We start from the raw sequence: 27806 nt of genomic DNA on the forward strand, positions 1-27806 counted from the left end.
AGCCATTAGACCCTAAAATTGTTTAGAAATTAAAAAAAACTGTTATTATTCCAGCCAAACTAAAACAAATAAGACTTTCTCCAGAGGACAAAATAATATTGGAAATACTTTGAAAATGTACTTGCTCTGTTAAAGAAAGTATAACAATTTCACAGTAAGTATTGGTAACACTTCAGTTTAGGTCACAATTCACAGTATTAATGAAGCATTAACTAATACAACCAGCTTGATAAACTACTACACTGCAAAAAAAATGCTTTTCTTTCTTAGATTTTTTGTCTTTTTTCTAGTCTAAATATCTAAAATTTCTTATATCAAGAGGCATTTTCTAGACAAGCAAAACATATTGATTTGTTTTGAGAAATAATAAGTGAGTTTTTCCTTAAAACAAGCAAAATAATCTGCAAATGGGGTAAGCAAATTAATCTTGTTTTTTCTTTTGACGTAAGATTATTTTGCTTACCCCATTGGCAGATTATTTTGCTTGTTTTAAGGAAAAACTCACTTATTATTGGCATATTATTTCTCAAAACGAGACAATATGTTTTGCTTGTCTAGAAATTTCTTCTTGATTTAGGAATTTTCAGATATTTGGACTAGAAACAAGACAAAAATCTAAGTAAGAAAAGCATTTTTTGCAGTGTAATAAGCTGTTTATTAATAGTAAGTAAGTGTAGCGCCCTCACCGCCTGATGAGGGACAGTAATGTTAACAAAAACACAGGAAACACGGAGCTGCCGCTGCTTCACGTCAGAGTCTGTGTATTGTATTTTTTTTTAAAGGAATGCACTTAAAAGTATACTTTTACATTGTAGAAAAACATATGTAAACATCTTCACAGATATTATATATACATCACAAAATATTCACATACATATTCCCTGCACATTACTGTTATAAATTACAATAAAGTCATTATATGATTCTTCCTAAATAAACTATTCAGTTTAATTGTCCTATAACACACACACAAAGCCATATAACCGACCTACACATATATTTCTCTTTATATATACATTGTAACCAACTATGGGAAATAATAGCACTTTGTGACTTTTATATTTATTAAAATAATTATATATTTTAATAATTACTTTTATAACAATATTCCCTTTGTTAGTTGTTATGTTGACATAGATTTATACACTAGATATCGCATAGGGACCCTGAGCATGCGTCAATAGCGCCGCCACATTGGTACAGTGCTCCCAGGACAAATGTCATTTAACCGCACTAGTCAAGACAGTGTTATTACGTGAAGATGCGGGACTTCAGCGCTGTCTACGGGTGTAGTAACGAGCAAACAAAGAAAACAAAGCACAAAGGCAGAACATTTCATAGGTAATATTAAGTTTTTTTTTCTGTTTTTGTATGTTCTGAACTTTTGTGCTACACAGGTAACGTTATTGATGATAACTGTCACTTTCTGCATTCACTATAAGGCAAAGCAGCTCCAACTCGCACTAAACACTCGGCTTATGCTAGTTTTGTTGAATAAAATCAGCAAACAATGCAAAAGAAATATGACAACGAGATTCTGCGCTGCCAGAAACTTGTATTATTGTCGGCTAACGTTAGAAAAAGAGTCGTTTGGGGGATTCATTCACAAACGAATCGCTCCCTCCGTCAGTATGAGAAGTGAAAGCAGGAGAGGAGCTGTGTTTCAGGACATGATTAGATCAAATTTAACAGGGAGGGTGAATAGTACATTTCTGTACACACAAACACAAGCTATTTGTCAGGAATGCCCGTGCGGTCACTGATCCATCAATGTAAAATGTAAAATTATCATTTTCGTAATTAGAAAAAAAATTACATACTAACATCCAGGAAAACTCCCGATCACAAATATATGTGTATATTTCTGGCTTTGGATGGACACAGTCCTCCACTGTACCTTGCTCCCGCATTCATTTCAAAGGAGTGCTACCCTGTAGCAAGATGGCGGTGCTATTAACGCATTCCGTCTAATGGACAACAATAGGCCAGGCGACATCTAATGTATATATCTATGGTTATGTTGATACTTATACAGTACATTCACTTGACCGTTTCTTCAGTTGACATTTAAATCATCACTGTTGCCGTTGGAATTACAGTGCAGGGTGTATATATATCCTCAATTAATACAAACTCATATATATTAATATACACTATCAAGTTAATGTAACAGATGACACTTGTTGCTTTCATATCTCTAACGTATATTCAACTCATTTTGATAACGATTTCAATATTTCATACCTGATGAGGGACAATAATGTTAATAAAAACACAGGAAACACGGAGCTGCTGCTGCTTCACGTCAGAGTCTGTGTATTGTTTGAGCAGCAAGCCCCTCCCCCTCATTAGGTATGCAGTCCACAGGCAGAAGTAGCCAATCGGAAAAATGTCAATCGTTGCATCACATTACATTAATTTACAATATTTATTTTCCATTTTCTACTTCATAAAACGAAAGTGTACAGAATTAGAAAGACAAATTATCTTTGATTTTCAATTTCTAATAATTTGTAACCACTTCATAAGGCAGTGGTTGGGTTTAGATTTTGGGTAGGATTAGGGATCCAGATCATACTTTATGACTACTAATAAACAGTTAATATCTTAATATTAGGCAGATCATAAGTTGCATGAATTGAGACCTAAGCTTAAGTTTAAAGTGTTACCATCATTTTGTATATTTGATAAGGCAGGTTTGGGCCCAATACTGAACCCTGAGGAAGTCCCTGTCAAACCGGCAAGGTAAAAGATCTATCATATCCCAGGCTAACAAAGACTAAGCTCTCAGTCCATCTGTGTGTGTGAGTCCTCCTATACAGTAATGTTGAAGTGAGTGTGTGGTTTTACCTGCTTTCATCTTCCTCTAGAGGAGCTGCGGAGGGAATAAAGCTCCTGTTTGAAGTCTCAGTGACAGTCATTACAGCTTTCTGCCTGTTCTCAATCTGAAAACATCAGAAACGAATGCGGTATTAATCTAGAGCTCAGAAACAGTTACAGTCAGTGATCCACATACACAGAAGAAGAGCTGTAAATCTGCATGAGACAATCTGAAGGTTTCACACACAAAAACTAATAAATTAGGATTAATTAGAATTTTACATACCAAACAACGGGCTCAGAGGTTAGCACTGTCACCTCACAGCAAGAAAATCGCTGTTTCGAGTCCCAGCTGGGTCAGTTGGCATTTCTGTGTGGAGTTTGCATGTTCTCCCCGTGTTGGCGTGGGTTTCCTCCGGGTGCTCCGGTTTGTTTCCCTCACAGTCCAAAAACATGGGGAAATTGGATGTACTAAATTGGACGTAGTGTGTGATAATGTGTATAGATGTTTCTCAGTACTGGGTTGCAGTTAGAAGTTGGTGGTTCATGCCGCTGCGAACAAATGAATAAAAATGAATGTATGAATACCTTTTTTTCAGAACTAATAAGCACTCAGGGCGAGGCAGTGGCACAGAAGGTACAGGTAGTGCTGTCGCCTCACAGCAAGAAGGTCGCTGGTTTAAACCTCGGCTCAGTTGGCGTTTCTGTGTGGAGTTTGCATGTTCTCCCTGCCTTCGCACGGGTTTCCTCCGGGTGCTCCGGTTTCCCCCTCAGTCCAAAGACATGCGGTACAGGTGAATTGGGTAGGCTAAATTGTCCGTAGTGTGTGTGTGGAAGTTTCCTAGAGATGGGTAGCTGCTGGAAGGGCATCCGCTGCGTAAAAACTTGCTGGATAAGTTGGCGGTTCATTCCGCTGTGGCGACCCCGGATTAATAAAGGGACTAAGCCGACAAGAAAATGAATGAATGAATAAGCACTCATTCTGTGGTGGAAAATCTTACCTGTGGCTGTAGAGAAATAACAGGAGATGTGCTTTTACAGACAAAAATATCATGCAAGCTCATGATTATACACAATAACATCTTTTCTATGTACATACAAACATTAAACATGTTATATTTCTTCATTCAACTGCCAAAATTTTACATTCAAACTAGAAATGTACTCTGAATATTTTATATATGAAGAATTTTGTCAGAACAAATTCATAATTTTATACTTTTATTCATTGCATTTGTATTGTTTTACTTATCATTTATTATTTTATTTTATTATTAAGAGGTTCCCACTATAGTTAATTTAAATAAAAACTCAAATATGCGGCAAAATGGAAGAAAAAAAAGGAATTCAATAGTTACACTTCAACAAAAAGTCAGAAATGTTAGATGTAAATCCATAATTCAATGATATAAACTCAAATTAACTAGAAATCAAGTCCAAAGTCAATGCAAAAACCTGAATGTGTTTACTATTATCTTTATTATTTTTTGGATTTGATTATGTGAATGTGTATTGGTTTATGTTTATTTTATAAATCTCAATCAAATCTATAAAAAATGACTTCCGGTTATGGCGTGCAGCTGATAAGACGCGTGAATCGGGCTCGCTACTGAATGTTCGTTTAAATTTCCAAAAAGGCTAGAACTCGTATAATAAGCGTTTGGAAAACCACTTAAAAGTTCGACGGACAAAAATGCCACCCAAAACCATCAAACTTCCACAACATTCTAAGCCATCTGGACAGATGGAAGAGGAAGGCAAGGTGTTAGCTAGCAAGAAGCTAACCGAGCCACAAAGTGAAGACAACGCGGCCACAAACGACGATATCCTACGTGCAGTTCAATCCTTTAGAGACGATTGTTCAAAACAATTCACTGACACAATGGAAGCCATAAACGGCATAAAAACGGACTTACTGTCACAAGCGCAACGAATTGGAGCGGCTGAGGAGAGGATCTCACAGGCTGAAGAGGACGTAACAGCCCTTCAACACAAAGTAAATAAACTCGAAGAAACAACTGAATTTCTACGAAACAAGGTGCAGGATTTGGAGGACAGAGGAAGGCGTTCTAACCTGAGACTAATTGGCCTGCCAGAAAAAACAGAAGGGTCCAATATGTGCGCCTTCATTGAGAATTTTTTCCCTACGATTTTGAGGGATGAGTTCGGATCGCCACCTGCCATTGAACGAGCGCACCGCGTAGGACAAGTTAACCCGAACCGCCCGTCAGCTCCAAGAGCGATCGTGATAAAGTTCCTGAATTACCAGGACAAGGAGAAGGCTTTAAGAGCGGCTAGGAAAATGAAGGAGTTAAGATACGAAGGGCAACGAATCAGCTTGTTTCAAGATTTATCAGCAGAGACTCGTCAGAGACAGCGACAGTTCGACGGAGTAAAAGCACAACTTCGAGGCATGGAAATTCGGTATGGGATGCTTTACCCGGCGCACCTGATAGTCACGCACGTCGGCCAGCGTCATGTCTTTAAAACCGTAGCGGAGGCAGAGGATTTTGTTCGGTCAGTACGAACCAATATTTAAACTTTGCGACACAAGTAAGCGCTGACTCATCAGGACTTGAACACTGTGTCTAGTTAATAAGGATACATTTTTTCATTCCTTTTCAAGTGGTTAAGATGTTTACATTTACGTGGAATTAAACGTGATTATTTTCTACCAGAACTGGTAAATATCGGCAAATTACATTACCAGTTATGTAGTTTAAATAGATTTTTCCGTTCTCTACTATGTTCACCAGTATGAGTAAACAAGTTCATGTATAGAGGCATACGAGTCAGTCCAATCTCGACTGATGTTTAATAGAGTGGAATTTATTCTACATAATTCAGAGCCCAGCTATGTTCCTCTTTAGCGAGCCCAGGACCCATAGTAATGAGAGTAGGCTTGCAAAAAATTGCTCCATATTACATGGATCTAACATGTTTCATAACCAAGGTTCATTGTAAGGGGTATTATTATGCTTTCCAGTTGGGGGATTGCAGGTGGGGGGTGGCGGGGGTTGTTTATGTATGCGTTTGTGTTAACCTTTTTTTTTTTTTTTTTTTTTTTTCTCTCACTCTTTTTGTTTTACTTTCTTTATGGTACGACCACTCACAGTTGTATTTACATGGTTATATAAGTAGGTAAATGATTAATAATTCGGAGATAAAAATTGGCAGCTGGAATGTAAGAGGACTAAATAATTTGGTAAAACTTAAACAAGTACTAGGTCGATTAAAACAAATGAAAGCAAACATAATCTTTTTACAAGAAACCCATTTATTAAAAGATGATGTTAGTAGAGTCACTAAGAGATGGCCAGGGCAAGTTTTCAATGCATCGTTCACCTCTCGAGCCAGGGGAGTCATGATTCTTATACACAAATCCATTCCATTTCAGTTAAAACAGCAATATATAGATCCGTTAGGGAGATACATAATTCTTAATGGTACAATTTTGACATCACATATTAATTTAATAAGCATTTACGCTCCTAATGTGGATGATCCTTCGTTTTTTCAGAATTTCTTTTTCACTATCTCAGCCTATGCCGGAAATTATGTAATAGGGGGAGATTTTAATTGTGTACTAAACCCCATAAATGATCGCTCTTCAGGAGTAGATACCCATCAACAGTCTAAAAAAACTATCTTGAAGTATATGACTGACTTAAATTTAGTTGAGATATGGAGGTATCTCAATCCAAACAAGAAAGAATATTCATGCTTTTCGAATACATATAAAACATTTTCAAGAATAGATTATTTTTTAATTTCCAATGGTTTAGTGACGAAGGTAGGTAAAAGTTGGTATGATAGTATTTTACTTTCCGACCATGCCCCTGTTTTGTTTACAATCCAATTTGACAATCTTGTACTCCCACCTCCCAGATTTCGATTTCAAGCAAGTTGGCTTCTTGATCATGATTTTGTGAAATTCTTGGATAATAAAATTGATCTATATTTTTTAGTTAATACAAATCAGACAAGCGCCTCGGTTAAATGGGAGGCCTTCAAGGCATATATTAGAGGGGAGATATTAAGTTATACAAGATACAGATCCAAAATTTATCAGGCACAATTAGAAGACCTGGGGAAACAAATTAAAGTAATAGAACGGCATCTCTTCAGTAATTTTGACCCTTCAAAGCAGAAAGAACTTCTTGTACTGAAAGCCAAATATAATGAAATAACGAGTAGTAAAATATCTAAGAATTTAATGTGGCTAAAGCAGTCCTATTATGATCAGGGGGAAAAATCAGGAAAACTTCTAGCATGGAGAATCAAGAAAATACAAACAGATAGAGCCATCAATTCGATTTTCTTAGAGAATGGGGAGAAAACGGTAGACCCATTGGAAATAAATAATATTTTTAAACTGTACTATGAAAATTTGTATAAATCGGAAATTGCCAATAATTTAGAGGGGCAAAATAATTTTCTTGATAAAATTACATTTCCAAAATTATCAGAAGAGACGAGAAGTAATTTAGAAAAGAATTTAAGTATAGAAGAGCTCTCAGAGGCTCTACAGGACATGTGCAACGGCAAGGCTCCTGGACCGGATGGCCTCCCGATGGAAATCTACAAAACATTTGCAGGAAAAATTTTACCACACTTACTTGAAATGTTCAATGAATCTTTGGGAAAAGGAATATTACCCCCCTCCCTGAGATCAGCTCTAATTACTCTTATATTAAAGCCAGGTAAACCTCCCAATGAAAAATCCTCCTATAGGCCCATATCGTTAATGTCTTGCGATACTAAGATTCTCTGTAAGGCTCTATCTAAAAGAATTGAAAAGTTCATACCAAACCTTATCATGAATGATCAAAATGGGTTTGTGCTGGGAAGGCAAGCCTTTCATAACATACGAAGGGTCTTAAATATAGTTTTTAAAAAACAAAAGGCCAAGGACCATGCAATTCTGTCGTTGGACGCAGAAAAAGCCTTCGACAGGATTGAATGGAGGTATCTTTTCGAAGTGCTTGAGAGATTTGGGTTGGGTGATGGGTATATTAGATGGATCAAATTACTTTACAATGATCCACAAGCAGAAATAATAACAAATAATCAAATATCAAAGCCATTTAACTTAAGTAGGGGAACCCGTCAAGGGTGCCCACTATCCCCTTTGTTGTTTTTATTCGCAATAGAACCTCTTGCAATGGCAATTCGCAGTAGTCCTGAAATCAAAGGCATAATAATAGGTGAGAGAGAACACCGTTTATCTCTGTTTGCAGATGATATTGTTGTTTTTCTTAGTAGTCTGGAACTTTCAATTCAAGCTCTTAACGCTTTATTAAAAGTATTCGGAGAGTTTTCAGGTTATAAAGTTAACAATAATAAAAGTGCCTTGCTATTACTAAACAAGGATGAACAGAGAAACTATACAAACAATAGGCAATTTTTCAATTCACAAGAAGAGCTTACGTATTTAGGAATTAAGATAGTCACAAATATAAAAGAGATTATTTCAATTAATTATGACCCATTGTTAAAAAAAGTCATGGACTCGCTCGAGAGATGGAATGCAATGCCAATCTCAATGATTGGACGTATAAATATTATAAAGATGTCAATTCTACCTAAATTCTTGTATCTCTTTCAGTCAATTCCTCTTCCACTTCCAGCTACATTCTTTGTAACACTCAAGAAAATGTTTACAAGGTTTATATGGAACAACAAGCGTCCTCGGTTACGTTTGTCCCTACTTTATTTACCATATGAGCGGGGAGGGCTTAAACTACCTAATATAAAACTCTATTATTGGGCAGCTCAATTATGTTCCGCTATGTATTACTTCATAGAAACAGACCCTCCAGCATGGATAGATATAGAAAAAAATGAAATAACAACTCCATTACAGATGTATCTTTATTCTTCTCCAGTTAAAGTACTAAAAAAATATACAAATAATCCTTTCCTTAGAAATTCTATTTGTGTATGGTATGAAGCTCATGACTTTTTAGGTGAAACAATTAAACTCTCAAGTCTGTCGCCAATTTGGGGTAATGCAATGTTTGTGCCTGGGAGAAATGATGGGGGATTTAAAAATTGGATGTATAAGGGTGCAAAACAAGTAAAAGATTTATATAAGGATGGTACAATGATGTCGTTCCAACAACTGATGAAAGAATATGATATTCCTCAGAAGCACTTCTTCAAATATCTACAGATAAGAAGTTTTATACACTCTGAAATTAAAACTTATGTAGAGCCCTCTTTGTCAACTATAGAAGAACATACTGTGAAACATTTAAGGGATAAAGGCAATCTGTCTTTTTTTTATAATACACTTTTAGAGGGTTCAAAAGAAAGTTCAATGTCCTATTTAACCGCATGGAGAAATGACCTTCAGGAAGATATTTCTAAAGATGAATGGATGGATTCTTGTTTGTTTGCGCAAACATATAGTGTAAATACTAGATGCAGATTGCTTCAATATAAATGGCTCATGCGGACATACATTACCCCGGTTAAATTACATAAGTTCAACCCAAATATTCCTGACAGCTGTTTAAAATGTAAACAAGATATTGGAACCCTTTATCATTGTATGTGGGAGTGTACTGAGATTCAAACATTTTGGAAGAGTATTCTGGTTATGATTGGTAAACTGACTGAAGAAAATGTACCTTGTGATCCCAAACTCTGTCTATTTCATATATATCCAGTAAATTTTGTGGTGAGCGCCAGTAAACGCAAACTAATTGACTTTAGTTTGCTTCAGGCCAAACGGGCTATTGCTTTAAAATGGAAGGAGATGCAAGGTCCTTCCTCAATACTCTGGATTAAAGAAATGACTAACAACCTCGCCATGGAAAAACTGACTTATGCAGTTAAAGGGAAACTTAAAGACTTTTACAATATTTGGACTCCATTTTTATGCTATTGTAACCAAGAGGACTTGACAGGGATGGACGACTAATACTCAACATTCACTTCTTCTTCGTATTGTGTATCTCCATTACATAATGTGATCTCCTAAAATTACTAAATACGCAGTGAAGGTAAAAGGTTAAACTGTAAATTGGATGGCTGTGAATGCTGGTGTACGGAAACTAGCGAGAGTTTTTTTTTTTTTTTTTAATTTGTTTTTTTATTCATTTATTATTATTTTTTTAATTATTATTTATTTATTATTATTATTTTGGGGGGGGGGTTAAAGTTCTGCAAGGTTCTCTTATGTGTGTTTTTTCTCTTTTATTTAAATGTATTATGTGTTCAAAACAAATGCAAATAAATATATTTTGAAAAAAAAAAAAAAAAAATCTATAAAAAATCTGAATGCTAGTGGGCATTCGCGCCAATCAGAAGCTTGCTCTTGTAGGGGTGTGGTTATGACATAGCACCTGTTGTTGGTGTCCCGAGGCGAAATCCTCCTGCTGACACCGAGCAACACCTCATCAAACTGGGCTCGGCTCAGTCTGAAGCACCACTGAAAGCTTTCATCATCCAGGTATAGTTTCTGGAGGAGTTGATAAACACAGAGCTGGGTGCACCTCTGACAGGATCTAGTGGACTCAGACACGACGCCGAATGAATCTAGACTGTTTTTTAGCCTTCCTAAAGCACATAAACACAGCTACTCTCTTAATAAAATCCATGTTAGTCATTTAGCAACGAAGCTAGAGTCACCGGGCAGACAGAAACCCCACCCATGACCTAAATCCATGACTATTATGAAGTGAATTTGACGCGCAAATGAAGCGAAATTGATGCACACATGAAGTTAATTTGACGTGTGAATTAAGCGAATTTGACACGCGAATAAAGCGAGTTTGACGCTCATATGAAGTTAATTTGCTGCACAAACGAATCGACTTTGACGCACGAATGAGGTGAATTTCACACACGAATTAAACGAATTTGACATACGAATAAAGCAAATTTGACACGCGAATGAAGTAAATTTGACGCGCGAATGAAGTGAATTTGACGCGCGAATGAAGTGAATTTGACGCACAAATGAAGTGAAATAGACGTGCGAATGAAGCAGATTTGCAAGATTTAAACTCCAAATGTTCATGTGTCTATTTATGAGCGATAGCATGATAATATTCGCGCAAGCCACTTCTGGTGTGAACACAACATAAGAAAAAATTCACCAATTGCAAGAAACCCTATACATGCAAATGGAGGAAATAAATTCACTTAGAAAATAAATCTGAGCTGTGAGAAATTAACTCAAAACTATTTGTTTCCAATGCACAGATTGCTGAAACACACAGAAACACGTCAGGTTTATAAAGACAACTGAAATGCAGACATTAGATTTACAGTTTTGTCTGATCTTTTATTTAAAGCATTCAAGTTTCAGTGGCTGTTAAAACACACAGACATTAACATTATTATTTCCTTCTCTTTAGAAAATCCAACAAATAGAGGCTGCGCAATACATGAGACACAAATCAAACTTCAGCAAATCAATTGCCAAACATGCACAGGACAGAGAAATTACAGCACTTTTCCAGGAGTTTGTGTTTCATCAATAACAAAAAACACTAGGAATGGCACTTAATGGAGAAATGCACAGGAGTGGATGAACACCGGTGTTGGAGACATCCGTTTACATCATGTCCAGCTAAAAAACAAACAAACCAAAACTAAACGTTAGAGTAATATTATTATTATTATTAACATTCCTTTATTTAGCCAGCAGATTACATTAAGAATAGTGTTTTGACTGATATATCAGCCGATATTTGCCTTTTTTTTTTAAATATCGGCATCGACCCATACACTTTTTAGTTACCTTTTTCAGATTTTTTCTGAGGGGGACTTTTATTTTAATGGCATGGCAGACTTTTTTTTGATGGCTTTAGCAGACTATGCTTTCATTCTTCCATTTCCTCACTTTTGTTATTGAGTTTGGTTTAATAAGGACTGAAGTCTATCTAATAGTCGGAAAAACTGTTTAAAAGTAATTCAAATGTATACAAAAAGTATACCGATGATTGTTTTAATTATATTTATTAATTACAATTAAATATATCGGCTAAATATCGGCCACCCTGCTTTAATAAAAAAAGTTTAAACTAATGATTAGACTTGTATTTTTATCATTATTATTCCTTTACTTAGCCAGCAGACCTCAACAAGAATAGTGTTTGACCTATATATCGGCTGATATTTGGCATTTTTAAATATCGGCATTGACCGATATTTTTTCCGGTTTAGCCGATATTTTCGATGGATTTAGCAAACTCTGCATTCATTAGTCCCTTCTCTTGCTTTTTTTCTTTCAGTTTGGTCTAAGAAGGATTGAAGTCTATCCAATTTTCACAAAAAACTGTTTAAACAAAGTAATAAAAATGTATGCTGTTTTAATTATAGTAATAATAATTCATTCATACATCAGTTGATAACAACTGTTTAAAGTACAAGTATGATAATTTTTAAGTCTATTTTCAAATTATTTTCAACTTAATAAAATAAATTTAAAATGTAATTATTAACTAAAATTAAATCAATAACAATAGTCAAACTAAATGTTAGATTTGTATTATTATTATTATTATTATTATTATTATTATCATTATGTTTATTACCATTCCTTTATTTTAGCCAGCAAATTACATCAAAAATAATGGTCGACCGATATACCTATATATTTTTCAAATATCAGCATCAACTGATAAATGTTACTGAGATGTTTTTATTCTGACAGCATTCTATTTTTAAAAAATTATTATTGCAACTTAATTCAAATATAATTAATAATTAAAATTAAATAAACTATATTGGCTACCCTGCTTTTCAAGATATCGGTATCTGCCCTAAAAAAAAAAAATCACTATTGGTCAACAACTAATTGGGATATTACCATCTCTTTATCCAATGTAGTTATTTTGGCGGCCTATTTTAATTTAGTCTTTTTAACATTTCATTTTGTTTAACATTTCGCTCCATCGACATAGTTTTTATTTTATAAATCACATTTAGTCAACTATGTTGCATTATAAATTGAATTACAGTCATCATCACATGACCAGCATTTACCTTGCATCTCACTTTTGTCATGTGATAAATGCTCATTGACAACGATACTTAGTCAAAATCTTCATCTTGTATATAGTTTTAGACCATAATCTCACTATATAAATAATAAAAGATCAATGAAATGCTCACCAGATCATCCACATCTCCAGTGTCGTCCTGCGCTGGAGCTACTTCAACTTCCTGCTTCTGCTCAAATGACAGGAACTAAACCAGCAAACACAGAGTTAACAACAAATGCTACAACTAAACAGGTCATTCAGTATTATATCTAAAGTATAAAAAACATAAGTCTTCCAAGCCCCAATTGAGGGACTTTTCAAGCACTGTAAAAAGCTATTAGTTGACTTTACTTACAAAAATTGAGTAAACCCACTGCCTTAACTTGGCAATTATATATTTTTTAAATGATGCACAAAACATTTTTTTTAGATAATGACAGTCATATATGTCTCCCATGATACTAAAAACATTATTAGGGCACATATATTTCACTAAAAGTGAAAATTCAGCAAATTCGTTCTTCCGGTTTCAAAACTAATTTTGAAGCAACGTCACACAGGTGAGATCCAAATTCCAGCATGGAGACTGGATGTACAATTTGACGTCTTTGAGTTTTCAGCATTTATTCATGAGAAAGACTTGGTTTAAACCAGGGGTTTTCAAAGTGTGAGGCGCGCCTCCCCTGGGGGGCGCCAGATCATGTCAGGGGAGGCGCGGGAAAAATATAAAATGAAAATATAATTATTAAGTTTAATTATTATATGTATTTTTTATTATTTTTAAACGTTTTAATTAAACAAAGCTAAGAAAAATAATACGTCAAAAATAAGAAAACCTTTTTTACCCAGAAGGCCATAGCTGTGAATTCGCTTCTGTTTGGCAAGCCTGCCAATACAGGGGGGGGTCTGTCGCGCGCGTTCTGATCAGCTGTGTTGTCGCACGCGTGCTCAAGAGCGGTGTTGTCGCGCGCGTGCTCAAGAGCGGTGTTGTCGCGCGCGTGCTCAAGAGCGGTGTTGTCGCGCGCGTGCTCAAGAGCGGTGTTGTCGCGCGCGTGCTCAAGAGCGGTGTTGTCGCGCGCGTGCTCAAGAGCGGTGTTGTCGCGCGCGTGCTCAAGAGCGGTGTTGTCGCGCGCGTGCTCAAGAGCGGTGTTGTCGCGCGCGTGCTCAAGAGCGGGACCGAGGGTGTGCCGCGGCGTGGGGGCACTTTTGATCATTTTGGAAGGGCACTTTCTATCCAGGACTAAAAAGGGCATATGCACTGCACAGGTTGAGCCCTATGTGTGCACTTGCCTGCAATGGATCGGTTTCTGAGTTAAGGATTTACGTGGACAGGACCAGCTGATGAACCACGACCTTTAAGTGTGGTTTGTCAAGATATTTTGGCTAATGACAGCATGAGACCCGCTAAACTTTGACTGTTTTGACCTGGATTAACAGTTCTTGGATCTGTTCTATTCATATTAACCATCATCCTAGTTTTAAAAACGTTATATTAAAATACTTGTTATTACTCTGTAAATAATTGCACTTTCATGCAAATGATGATAAAAGTGAGTTAACAGTCTTACATATGTCTGTGTCTTAATATATATATATTTATATATGTATGTGTGTGTGTGTGCGTGTTTGGGAGGAGGGGGGCGCCAATGTCAAAAGGGAGGCCCACTGTCTTAGACTTTGAAAACCCCTGGTTTAAACCAATCAGCGCGCTCTATTGTAAATGAGGTGCAATTTCATTAATATGCATGATAGCTTCGTTTTTACCTGTTAGTGTTCGAATGGCAAGAGACGCCACATTGTGTTACCAACCGTAATTAAAACAAGTGAATGAAGAATTGTTTGGAGACATGGGTCATCAGTGTTGCCTTTATAAATGTGCCGCAACAACGGTTTTGTTTCCATTTCCCCACTGAGAGCGCAGCTGGACTCACGTGTGGATTACAGTGGCCTGCTAACATGCGACAACAATATGTTTGTAAGGAAAATTTTTTACCTTACCTTACAGATTTGGTAAGTGAGCGATCAATGTCAAGTTAGTTTGTATCATCAGCAGTACTCTTTCAGTGTTTAAAGACAGACCTTAGCCAAAATGATTGAGTCAATAAGTTTACAGTACGTTAATATCAAACGTTAATATGTTTGTTTGTTGGGTTTTGTGATTTGCAGAGCCTGCATGATTGCAGATTGGTGGGCGGGTTATCTCACCTAAGACCCACTATGTGGTGCCTATAAAGAATTAAAAAAAAAGGTCATGATTCGCACTCAATTGCTTCGTATTGTTTTTATTTTTCTTACATTTTACGGGTGATTAAAAGACAGACGTTTCGGCACAAAGCCTTCCTCAGTGTGTGACACAATTCTTCAACTCCACCCCTTTATCTCACAGTCAATCACAATGTGCAATTAATTAGACCATCACTCTCATTTCATTATCCATTAATCACACAATAGCTTATAATCTTCACAGCAATAACAATAAACAATCTTCACATTTCCGACCTCAATCTTCAGAGATAAAGTGCATCAACTATTATCATTAATTAGGTGTACATCATTACAATTAAAATCCGACAGCTAACATAAAAAAAAAAAAAAAAAAAGTTTACATTTGACAATTACTCAAGGATTAAAAATAAATAAATAAATAAATAAATAAAAACAGTACAAAGCAATTGAGTGTGAATCATTACCTTTTTTTGAATAATAGCATTGATAAGATTGACGCATCAAACCAAAGAAGTAACTAAAAAAACTGCAAGCGCGCAGGGCAAACTTCAGTGCCTGTAAAGAATTCAACATTCTTTGAGAGAAGAGCTCGATTAGCCGGACCTCTGCCTAGCGTTTTTGTAGTTTGTTTTGGATCATGAGCTCAGTTCACTACCATACTACTGACTTGCATTTATACTGACTTTGATTGCTTTAAATATTTTCGTTAGTTATGCTTTTGTTAATAAATCACTTCTCTTTTTTTTTAAACATGTAAACACCTTAAACTATTAACGTCGTATAGGATTTTTGCCGCATTTTGTGACAGGATAGTCTATACACAGTGGTTCTCAAACTTTTTTCACCAAGTACCACCTCAGAAAAAAATTGTCCCTCCAAGTACCACCATAATGACCAGTATTGAAATACAGTAGCGTAGTAGGCCCAGTAAGGCAGCTACAACTCTGCAGTTCAAAATCATGACAGATTAACTACTATTATTAAGAATTTTAATTATTATCAGCCACTTTAAACATTGTAAATAGTTTAAACATTAACACTGTACTGTGCTTATATGTAAAAAAAAAATAAAATAAAAACCTGGAAATGTTGCTTGGACCTCATAAATATAGGTTATATGTCATCATATTCATATATGAACCATTTTTGATCGATTTTGAAATGTATGTTGCATGTACATATGACATTGATATTGGATTACTCTGTGTACCACTAGAAGGAAGCCTGCGTACCACTAGTGGTACACGTACCACAGTTTGAGAACCACTGGTCTATACAACCACAGCTGTTTGACTGTATTCTCTGCATCTACCAAGTCTCTGCATCAGTTACAGAGAAATGCAGTGGTTTTTTTCTCCCATGCAGCATGCGGTCTCAAAAATTCCATTAAAACTACACTGTTCCAGCCGTTCCTGGCATACAAAAGCTTGTTTGTAACGGAGGCATGCATGAAATGTTCCTGAATGGAAGTGAAAGTGCCAAACTGCAGTTAACAAATTAACAAAAAAGTCGACAAATTAAGAATGAAACACCCGAAATTACATGAAACTCCGGAGGAAATGTGCATAGCGTGGTGACGCGTTGACGTTAAATGATCTGTGTAAGTGTATGTAAAACGGGATCATGAAAGGAACATTCAAAAAGCAACTCACGTAAACACCCTTATCATATCATCGTCTTATTCAGATTAAGGCAATTAATGACATTACTGATGTCCATGTAAACGTAGTCACTGCCTATCTCACTGTCTATCTGTGTTTGTGTTGCTGCTGTGAAAATCAGTGTGTGCACATAATGAAACTCCTCTTTTCATGCAAAGCTTTCCCTCATCGTCCCTTGACACTTGACATCAACTTCTTGCTTTTAAGGCAATGGGTTTACTTTTACAGTGCTGTTACAACACTTCAGGACATTAACATTCAGGACATTAACAGTTAAATAACTACATATGATGTTGCATATAACTATTACAACATTTATATTTATTATATATATTATATTTATATTATATTATATTTATTTATTAATGTTTATATGTTATATAATTTATTTTGAATAATAAAAGGATGCATGGTGACAACCCTAATGATGCCACTCTTATCTGGATAGTTTTCTTAGCAGCAGGTACCTGATTTGCTTCTTGTTTGGAGATGGTGCTTGCCTCCACTTCATCTTTGCTAATCAGCGTTAGAGCATCTGAAATCAATAGAAAATGCTGAAGACACGATCAACACCAGGCACTACTGTTCAAAACGCTTGATCAGGATCATTTGGATTTGGATGTTTTGCTATCCAGGACCTTACTTTTGTGCTTATTTCTCCAAATCAAAATCCTGATGTTGATACACATCTGTTCTCCTTTATGCTCTAAATGGGAACACATCCTGATGTTTACCTTGAGCGAGCAGGTTCCAGAAGTCCTGAAGGCTGCGGTCAGCAATGCTCCTCTTCAGAGACTGCAGGTAACTGTTGAACAGCTCTGCGTTTCCGCTCTGATGAAGAATATAATTAGAAGACGGTGGTCAAGAGTCCGCATGATCATGAAGATCACACTATTCTAGCTGAAATAAAACAAATAAGACTTTCTACAGGAGAAAAAATATTATCAGACATACTGTGAACATTTCCTGAATCTGTCAAATCACACAGGAGGTGTGAGAATAATTTTAACGTCAACTAAATGTGTGTACAGGTGACGTGGTGGCACAATGAGTAGCACGATCGCCTCAAAGCAAGAAGGTCGTGGGTTCCTCCGGATGCTTCCGTTTCCCCCACAGTCCAAACACATGTGGTATAGGTGAATTGGGTAAGCTAAAAATTGTCTGTAATGTATGTGTGTGAATGAGTGTGTATGGATGTTTCCCAGTGATGGGTTGCAGCTGGAAGTGTAAAACATATGCTGGATAAGTTGGAGGTTCATTCCACTGTGGTGACCTCAGATTAATAAAGGGACTAAGCTGAAAAGAAAATGAATGAATGTGTGCATGTGTGTGTGTGCATGCGCGCAAGCATGCATACAGGCACACACACACATGCACACACCATCCTAAAACCAACAAGGCAGGTTACTTTGCTGCGGTGATACAGTATATATTTTATTTCCAGGAGTCCGGTCAGTGGCGGTTCCAGTTTAAATGGCACCCTGGGCGAACCACCCTCTGTAACCCTAACCACCCTTGTTATATTTTCAATAAATATGACAATTTCTGGGCGAGGCAGTGGCGCAGTAGGTAGTGCTGTCGCCTCACAGCAAGAAGGTCGCTGGGATGTGCCTCGGCTCAGTTGGCGTTTCTGTGTGGAGTTTGCATGTTCTCCCTGCCTTCGTGTGGGTTTTCCCCCACAGTCCAAAGACATGCGGTACAGGTGAATTGGGTAGGCTAAATTGTCTGTAGTGTATGAGTGTGTGTGTGTGTGTGTGGATGTTTCCCAGAAATGGGTTGCGGCTGGAAGGGCATCCACTGCGTAGAAACTTGCTGGATAAGTTGGCGGTTCATTCCGCTGTGGCGACCCCGGATTAATAAAGGGACTAAGCCGACAAGAAAATGAATCAATGAATAATAACAATTTCTTTATATTTATTATTAGCAATATTATTATATAATTATTATTATAAATAAATAACTGAAATCAACCCTAAATATTACTGGAAAACAATGTAACAACTGTGATATGCCAAGATCAATTAAGAAATCTTTTGCATTAATATTATGACAATTCTATAGAATAAAAAATATACAGTTGAAGTCAGAATTATTAGCCCCTCTGTTTATTTTTCCCCCGACTCTTTTAGACCCGACTCATGGCTGAGAATAATGTTATGAAGTCTTACCTCCCTGACATTTTATCCCTCCTTTCTCCTTTATAGCCATGCTTGGTGAAAGTAACATCATCATCATCATCATATGATATAAACTTTAGTTCTGTCAACATGGAAAACCACGGCGCATGAGCGGCATGTGTTTTATCGACGTGCATGCAAACAACCGAGATTCACACAGGAGCGTGTGTGAGGTGCGCGGGAATGGTTTTCTGCACGCATACTTCAGTTTGCATTCACCAGCGTTGTTTCGGTTGCACATAGAGAATAACAAACTTGCGTGTGCAAAAGTTGCCAACTGTAAATGGCCCCTAACATCTTTATTCTGAGATTGCCACTCTAAATTAATACACTTGCATAAAGTAAATTGTATTTCAATGCTTTTTTTGGTACCCAGTAAGATGTCGCCCTGAGTGACCGCACATGCCTAAATCTGCCAATGAGTCCGGTACCTCACTCAGGACATGCATTAAGGCAGGGGTGTCAAACTCAGTACCTGCAGGGCCAAAGCCATGCAGAGTTTAATGGGGTGTATCCAAATCAATTCAATTCATCTTTATTTTATTTATTTTTTGCCTTTATTGAGAGGATAGGACAGTATTTTAGACAGGAAACGAAGTGGGGGAGAGAGAGGGGATAGGGTCGGGAAATGTCCTCAAGCTGGGATTCGAACTCAGGATGCCCTGAAGTGCTAATGCATCATATGTCAGCACGCTAACCACTAGGCTATTCTATAGCGCTTTTACAATGTAGATTTCGTCAAAGCAGCTTCAAATAGAAGTTCTAGTAAATTGAAACCGTGTCAGTCCAGTTTTCAGAGTTGAAGTTCAGTTTAGTGTGGGTTAATTTTCTAATTTAATTAATCTCTACAAGTCCAAAATCAAGCAAGCAAGTGGCGACAGTAGAGAGGAACATGCATTTGCACGTTTAGCCAATGAAAAACTTCCGTTGAAAGGTTTAAGTGACTATTTTCAATTTCACAAGGTTCCTTTAATTACTTAAAATACAATCAGTTAAATAGACTTCAGCATTCATTTAGTTGTTCAAGCAAAAAAAAGAAATGAATGAACGTTTAAATGCAAGTGCCGTCAGAAACAGCAAGCTAGCTTAGAAACTCCATTAAAAATACTGTGGTAAAACAAATTTCCAAATTTTAGAGACATGGAATGGAAAAATTACTTTTAATGCCGTGCTTCTTGTTTAGTCTGAGACTCACTTTATATCGCATCTCAGTCAGGCAGTGAAAATCATTGATTTTTAAAGAAATCAGATCTTAAACGTGGCGATTTTGTAATGGAGCAACAGTTTATCAGAAGTGATTGGACTGACTGACTACAATTAAAAGTCTGTGTGGATAGAGCCCACTGACCAAATATCAATGTTGGGGAAAGAGATAAATGCACCCTACGTAGGCAGCTCACTTGGCTTTTGAAAGGAACTCTCTCTGAGCTCAACTCTTCAGGACTGAATCCCATAACCTCTGGCTGATCCTGAAGAGGTACTTGATTGGATGTGCAGGTTTAATTGAGAGCTCACCAGTACAGACTGATCCCTGAAGGCCTGGATGCAGGCGATGCTCTTGGTGTAATACTCAGTGCTCCTGTTGCCCAGCAACTGCTCAATCCTGTGGGTCAGCTGCTGGCACGCTGTCGAGGTCACAAAACAATCATGAGCACAGCGACAAAACCTGCTGCCGACATTCAGAAACTGCACTGCTCAATGACAGCGCCGACTCAATTACTGCTGAGCGACTGTTCAGAGCCTCAGAGACAATATGCAACTTTTAACAAGGCCTTACAGATGCCAGCAGCAATAATTTATGCATAACAGCTGACACTTTTGTGGACTATATCGCATATATCTGATGCAAAACTGAGTAAAAACAGAATTAAATACATTGTTACATAACAGATATATATATTTATAACTAAATACAGACACATTTATTGGTCCATAACTGATTTTTGTTAAGAAATTGGTGACTAATTGGTAAATAATATTTGTAACCTAACACCCTAATATGCATTTCCATTTCAGTATTTACTATACATTACATTCCATATTTGACTGTAACACAGGTCAATCATTGAGCAGAAGAAGAAAGTAAAGCATTCATAATCATTACATACCAGTATTGTTATTATAAATTAAAATTATTTAAAAAAATTGTTAAACAGTACATTAATAATATTAAATCAATAATAAATTGAACATTTGTTTATATATACACATACATACGCACGCACGCACGCACACACACACACACACAGCCTCCGGAAAGTATTAATAGCGCTTCACTTTTCCCACATTTGTTCGTATTACAGCCTTATTCTAAAATGGATTAAATTCATTTATTTCCTCAACACATCGTGCACTAACAAACTATATTACGTTCAAAGTCACTTAAATCCCCTTTCTTTTCCATTCTGATGCTCGGTTTGAACTGCAGCAGATCGTCCTGACCATGTCTACATGCCTAGATGCATTGAGCTGCTGCCATGTGATTGGCTGATTAGAAAATTGCGTTAACAAGCAGTTGGACAGGTGTAGCTAATAAAGTGGCCGGTGAGAGTGTGAAATAAGTAACCTGAATCAAGGCCTTCAAAGATCCCAGGATATTGGTTTTACGTTATAATATCTATAATCCGCTTGTTAAGTGTGACGTCACGCGAAGCGGCTTCCGGGTCCAAGCGCTCTATTCAACTGAATGGGGAGACTCATGAAATGGTAATAATAAACGTTTACAAAGTGATTTAATGCTTTTGAAAATCACGATCGCAGTATTTATGTCCATGCCTAATATCCGATGGCCAGAAAGTGATAAATTTTTTTAAAATAGTTAAATTTTTGGTATTTGTTATGCAGCAAGCCCAGAGATTGTTGTGTACACTATGATTTTATACAAAATTAACTTTAATGTGTGATAGGAATAAAACGCGATCATAAACGAATGATTTCTCCACTCAAATGAATGGCGGCTTGGACCCGGAAACAGTATTACATACGCCACAAACACGTCACCACTTAACAAGCGGATAGCACACACTTTCATGAAGGTTGAAAATTGTGGATGTAAGAGAGACAAAAAAAAAATCAAATCTCACCTTGATCGAAAGAAACCGTCTTCTGTCTTATCAGTGTGCAGAAATCTCTGGCTGGATTGACGCTGCCAACCTGAAAGTTTACATGTAATTATTTATACAGCATTATAGTCCAGACGAATGCACATGCATTTTACTCTCTAAAACCATTCTGTTAATTCACAAGTGGAAAAATTAATGGTTTCAATCAATTTCTGCAATACATGCTTACATAACTGTCACTCATAAATATGTCATGTTATAAACCAAATAGGCTGCGAAGAGTATTTTACATGTTTGTCTCTATACAATTAATGGTTTCTCAGTGTGTTATACAATTATAAAAAAAAAAAACATTAAAAAGAAACATTAAAATAAATATATTAATTATTCAAATGCATAATTTATTAAACTGCTATTCAAAATACTGTAGTGGGTCAGGATTCTCAGCATGTTTTAAATAAAAACCAGCATTATGGTGAAATATTTTTGCAATATAAAATAACTGTTAAGGGCGTCACTGTGGCGCAGTGGGTAGCACGATTGCCTCACAGCAAGAAGGTTGCTGGTTCAAGCCCCAGCTGGGTCAGTTGGCATTTCTGTGTGGAGTTTGCATGTTCTCTCTGTGCCGATGTAAACTGAATGAATGAAGTTTTCTATTTTAATTTTATTTACAATGAATTTATTCTTGATGCAAAGATGATATTTTTGCATCCTAAAAACGTAATGCATCCTCGCTTAAATATGGACATTTATTGTTTCTTAAAACACATAAAAAATGCATTACTTGTTTAGATTAAATCTGCTGTTTACTGTTTAAAATGAATAATTAAATATGTTTGGTCAGAATCACAATTTTAGCTAATAATAAAAATAATAATAAATATTTAACTTTTTTCCCTAAAAAAGGCAACTCATAAAATACTACTCATAAAATCCTAAATAAATTAAATATTTGTAAAAATCCTGATACGTTTAAAATTTTATAAAAAAAAAAAAAATTTGGACACGTTTTACTTGGGTACAGATTATGTAAAAAAATGACATGAAAAATTTTTTTGCTTATCTTTTTTGCCTGTTTAAGGATTAATAAAAGTGTTAAATTCTGCTGAACTGTAGTAATAATAATAATAATATATTGTTTTAAAGTAAAGTTTTACAAACTAATTTCGAGAGGAGCATGTGATATAATTGATCGTGGCTGGTCTCTCATCCGTAATTAGCAACAATCCAATCAGATTGATAAAAGCCCACTACAAATAAACTGACCCTACTGCTTATCTTTGTTTTGAAAAAATCCCCCCATCCACTCCATCTCCTCCTTTACCAGGGGAAGCTCTCGAGACCTACCTGATCTCAGACCCCCTTACATGCTCATTGACAAGGTGGGAGCCCTGGGCTCAATCATCTCCGAGCTCAGGGTTCTCTCCAGGGACAAACCTGCTAATAGCGTCAAGCAATATCTAAGTGTGAACTCTTGAACAATAATAATAATTTTGTGTCTCACCGATGTGATGTTTCCCTCTGTAATCTCAGCCAGGTTAAACTCGGTTTCTTCATTCACTTTGACTTTCTTGGCATCTGGTTCATCAGCACTGACAAAGACACACAGATCATTTAAAAACAAACATTTTCAGTCACAATTTCAGATCACAAATCATAAACATTACAGAAAAATCAACCTATTTTCATCATGTGATATTTTTGTGGCTAGTTTCACTAAATTTGCGGCATTTCTTTTCTTGTTTTGCTGTAAAAACATACACAAATTTACACACCTTAATCCGTTGACATCGAGAACCATTTATCTCTGTAATTTATATAAAAGAAACCCTGAGAGATACTCAGTTAGAAACGTATGTATGTGTATGCACACACGCTTGTGTCTGTAGCTATGTTTCCATCCAAAGATGCAAAATAAATCGATGTGCAAAACTGGAATATTGCATATAAGACATGCAAATAAAGCAGCGTTCCCATTAAATAAGTCAAAGGGAATTTTTTTTTTTAAAAATGCCACTTCTCGATAAACTGGCGCCAAATATCAACAGTAAAGATGGAATTTGCTGAAATAGGAGAAAAATTGCATGAATCATTTCTTTATTTAATAAGTGAAGTTTTACAAACTAATTTCGATCAAGAGCACTTGATAAAATTGATCGCGGTTTGTCTCTCATCATTAGTAAGCCAATTGACAATTCTTGACGTAATTAATAATGTAATAACACTAATACTGAAATGATTAAGGCGTTTTACAATGACCAAAACAACATTTCAGATGCTTTACAGCGTGCTCAGCCTGCTGGTTTATCCATTCTCACATGTTTTTATCAGTACGTGATCTTATAACACAATCACATGACTTTTTTAATGCGCATACTGGAATTTGTTCACTAAAAGTGTTTCCATTGTAGTTTATCTTTTCTTATGGAAAAAGAAGTTTATCCAAATTAGTTATGCGCATATATTTTTAATGCACATTTTCAAGATGCGCATCTTGGCGTTTCTATCAACCATTTTTTATGTGCATATCCTAAAATGTGCAAAAAAAAAGGTGGATGGAAACATAGCTTGTGTGAGTAAGTATTATAATTAATATTAGTGATACTGTCTTTTTGTTTTTGTTCCTTTTTCCCCTTTTCTGTCATTTAGACAGAATTTATTTCATATTTATTGTATTTTTTGTGACTTCAATTATGTAAATATTTTCCATTTTGTTTTCATGATTTAAATGGATGGTTTGGAAATACTATTAAAAAAAGTAAACTGCATCCATACATCTCTGCAATGACTCAAATCACTTATTAATAAAGTCATCTTAAATGGCGAAGAAAGCGTTCTTGCAGGACTCCCAGTGTTCATCTTCAATGCCTCCTCCTTTATCTTATCCCAGACATGCTCAATAATGTTCATGTCTGGTGACTGGGCTGGCCAATCCTGGAGCAGCTTGACCTTCTTTGCTTTTAGGAGCTTTGATGTGGAGGCTGAAGTATGAGAAGGAGCGCTATCCTGCTGGAGAATTTGCCCTCTCCTGTGGTTTGTAATGTAATAGGCAGCACAAATGGGTTGATAACTGAGGCTGTTGATGTTGATCCACTCTGCAGATCTCTCGCACCCCCCCATACCGAATGTAACCCCAAACCATGACTTTTCCTTCACCAAACTTGACTGATTTCTATGAGAATCTTGGGTTCATGGTGGTTCCAGTAGGTCTTCTGCAGTATTTGTGATGATTGGGATGCAGTTCAACAGATGACCAACTAGAAGTCAAGTTATTATTTGTTGCTCTTATAACTGGGATCGACTTTTGTCAGGTAGTGTATATCACAGAAACACAAAATATTTCTCAATGTCAGTTTTTGTCAATATCCTTTAGCCCTACTACAGACTGGCACATATTTCCAGCCAAACTATTACAGGATTGCTGGAAGTCGTGTAGCACTTCTCATCGATTCTCCAGTGCTGATTTGCTCATTTCTCACCTGCTGCCGAACACGTCTGCGCTCGTCTTCTGCTCTTTCTTTTTCACCACCACTTTGAGAGGGAAGCTGGTCTTGACGTCCCGCAGAGGGGCCTGGCAGCGAGCGGACACGGCCTGCGGTCTTTCCAGGACCCGCTTGAGCCACGGATCCACGGGAGGCAGAGGATCATCAGGATTCACACCGCGGTGATGCAAACACTACAGACGCAAGCCAAGAAAAGATCAATGAGAGCCACTGCAGAGAAAACCCGGACTTCATAGACAACGCCACACACCCGAGTCACTGTATTACTGAAGGACAGAGAGAGGAGAAGTCGGCGTTTACTGAAAATTGTGTTTATGTCAATAAATATGTTATTTTCATTGCGTTTTCAGTTAATAACTTAAAGGGCACATAGTTTACCCCTTTTTTATGATTTAATATTAATATTATGGTTCTTCTGAGTGTGCCAGTTTAGGCTCAGTTTACAACACAGTTCAGATGTTTTTATTATAATGTGTTCAAAAGTGTCATGTTGGGGGCGTGTACGCAGCTCGCTGTTTTAGGGGTGTGTTGCTTCACATGAAAATTAGGCTGTTTTTCAATTCCAAGAACGCAGAGAACGGACTTGCGTTCTTCTGGAGACCGGTCTTGCCAGGTGTCCTCGGAAGAACGAACTCAGGAGACCGCGAGGGCAGAGAATGCGTCCTTTGAGAAATGGGATGCTGCGTTCTTCCTGATGGTCACATGACCTTCACGCGTTTTAAATGGAAACTATTTAAAGATTACAGCACTCATACAACAATTTATTGTTTTCCCATTTTCAAAATATATACTATGCATAAAACATAAATATACGCTGCACAATATAAATAAAACAGATTTTAATACGAATTTCAGCAAACAAACAACCCTTAATGTGTTTATTCCTTTATTAAGATATTAATGCTAATGTTTACTTTCACCGTTTCATTTAGGGAAACTCCTGAGGTAAATAAGTCATATCTTTGAACTTTAATAATAAATCTAAAAAAAATGCTGCGCTTCCCACCTCCAGTCGCAATGACTTCTGGGACTTCCAGAGCGAGTTCGGTGCTCAAGTCTGCATCAGTGCGTCCTCGATATCAAGATCACATTCGGGAAGTTTCACGCGTCCTCCGTACTTGCAGTCTTGAGTATTGGAACTGAACTTAGGCAGCTGATGATGACGTTGCACGAGAACACGAGGACGCAAGACCGCTGAAGAACGCATATTGAGAAACAGCCTTAGTTTCGGCTTCCCGCTTGAATGAACAAGGGGGCGGAGCCAAGAGCTCACCCGCTCTGTGTCTTCAACAGACAGGCAGACTGTGAGAAGGAGCAGGAGTGAGAGGATAAGCATTCAGCAGTACATGTACGACTCGGACACAGACCAAGCAGAGTACAAAATCATGCGGCTAGGCTCCGCGTACAGCCGCCGGCTTCAAGTGGCGTTGTGTTTACCCTGATAGAAACCTGTTTAGAGTTCCAAATTTCTGTGTGGATGCCACGCAGAGCGGCGCTTCTGGTGCGCGACCTGCAGGCAATTTGTTTTTTTTGTCCAATGGAGAGACGCGCACATGATGCACTTTTCCAGCTGCACCTAGTTAAGATCATGGGGAGCTTCTGCGACCTCAAGAAATGCAAACGGCTGAAGTTTAAGGTAGACGCAATGAAAAGTAAACGTTTGCAAACCTACCTAAAGATACAACCAATAATTCCGATTACAGCAATCATGTGGTGAATGTTGATCTTGTGTTGAGCCCAATGAGCCTGGCATCTAAAAATAGAGCAAGGGTGTTCCTTTAGTGATATCGCTTTGACTGGCGCTGAAAATGGCGGAGGTGAAATGAAAATCAATATTGGTGCGCGAGGGACCGCACTCCTACGTCAAGTTGCTGTCGCTCTGAAAACCGTTCCAATCGGTCCAATGTTTTTATGTTGTTAAATAAAAATAAAAAAGGACTGGGTGTGTTTATATCACCCCAATATGATGATCTATACACTATATATACACATATGTCTGTCCAAATAGCTTGAAAGGTAGATTTTTCACCATAGGTGCCCTTTAAAATAACCATATGAGGCTGAGAAAAACTTTAGATGGACTTTTGCATCTGAACTCTTCAAATACTGTCAGCAGAAATCATCCAGCACTCTATATCACCATACCTGGAAGAGCCTCTGGAACTGTGGGTTTGGGATGTGGTTGACTTTGAAGATCTCCACACTTTCTCCATTCTCATCCTTCTCCATCAGCATCATGGAGTCGATCAGCGCATCTACGGCTGACAACTGAGACCCTGAGCACAAAAAAAAAAAACATTTAAAAAAAACATAAAATCCTTGGTCCATTTGGGCTATAAAGTGACAAACTACAAGC

General features: G+C 37.0%; 1 protein-coding gene across 1 annotated transcript in view; it reads right to left on the reverse strand.

Moving 5' to 3' along the window:
- Positions 1-11090: 11090 nt before the first annotated feature.
- xrcc5 (X-ray repair complementing defective repair in Chinese hamster cells 5) overlaps positions 11091-27806 on the reverse strand; it is a gene marked incomplete at its 5' end in the record, with an annotated part of 36467 nt that continues 19751 nt past the window's right edge. The window contains 9 exon segments of the mRNA NM_001017360.2: positions 11091-11404; positions 12952-13026; positions 17176-17243; positions 17443-17539; positions 20401-20510; positions 21969-22038; positions 23452-23539; positions 25427-25623; positions 27596-27726. Of these exon segments, the coding sequence (NP_001017360.2) occupies positions 11390-11404; positions 12952-13026; positions 17176-17243; positions 17443-17539; positions 20401-20510; positions 21969-22038; positions 23452-23539; positions 25427-25623; positions 27596-27726 (851 nt within the window).

Source organism: Danio rerio, chromosome 9 (assembly GCF_049306965.1).
Source record: "Danio rerio strain Tuebingen ecotype United States chromosome 9, GRCz12tu, whole genome shotgun sequence".
NCBI classification, from domain to species: domain Eukaryota; kingdom Metazoa; phylum Chordata; class Actinopteri; order Cypriniformes; family Danionidae; genus Danio; species Danio rerio.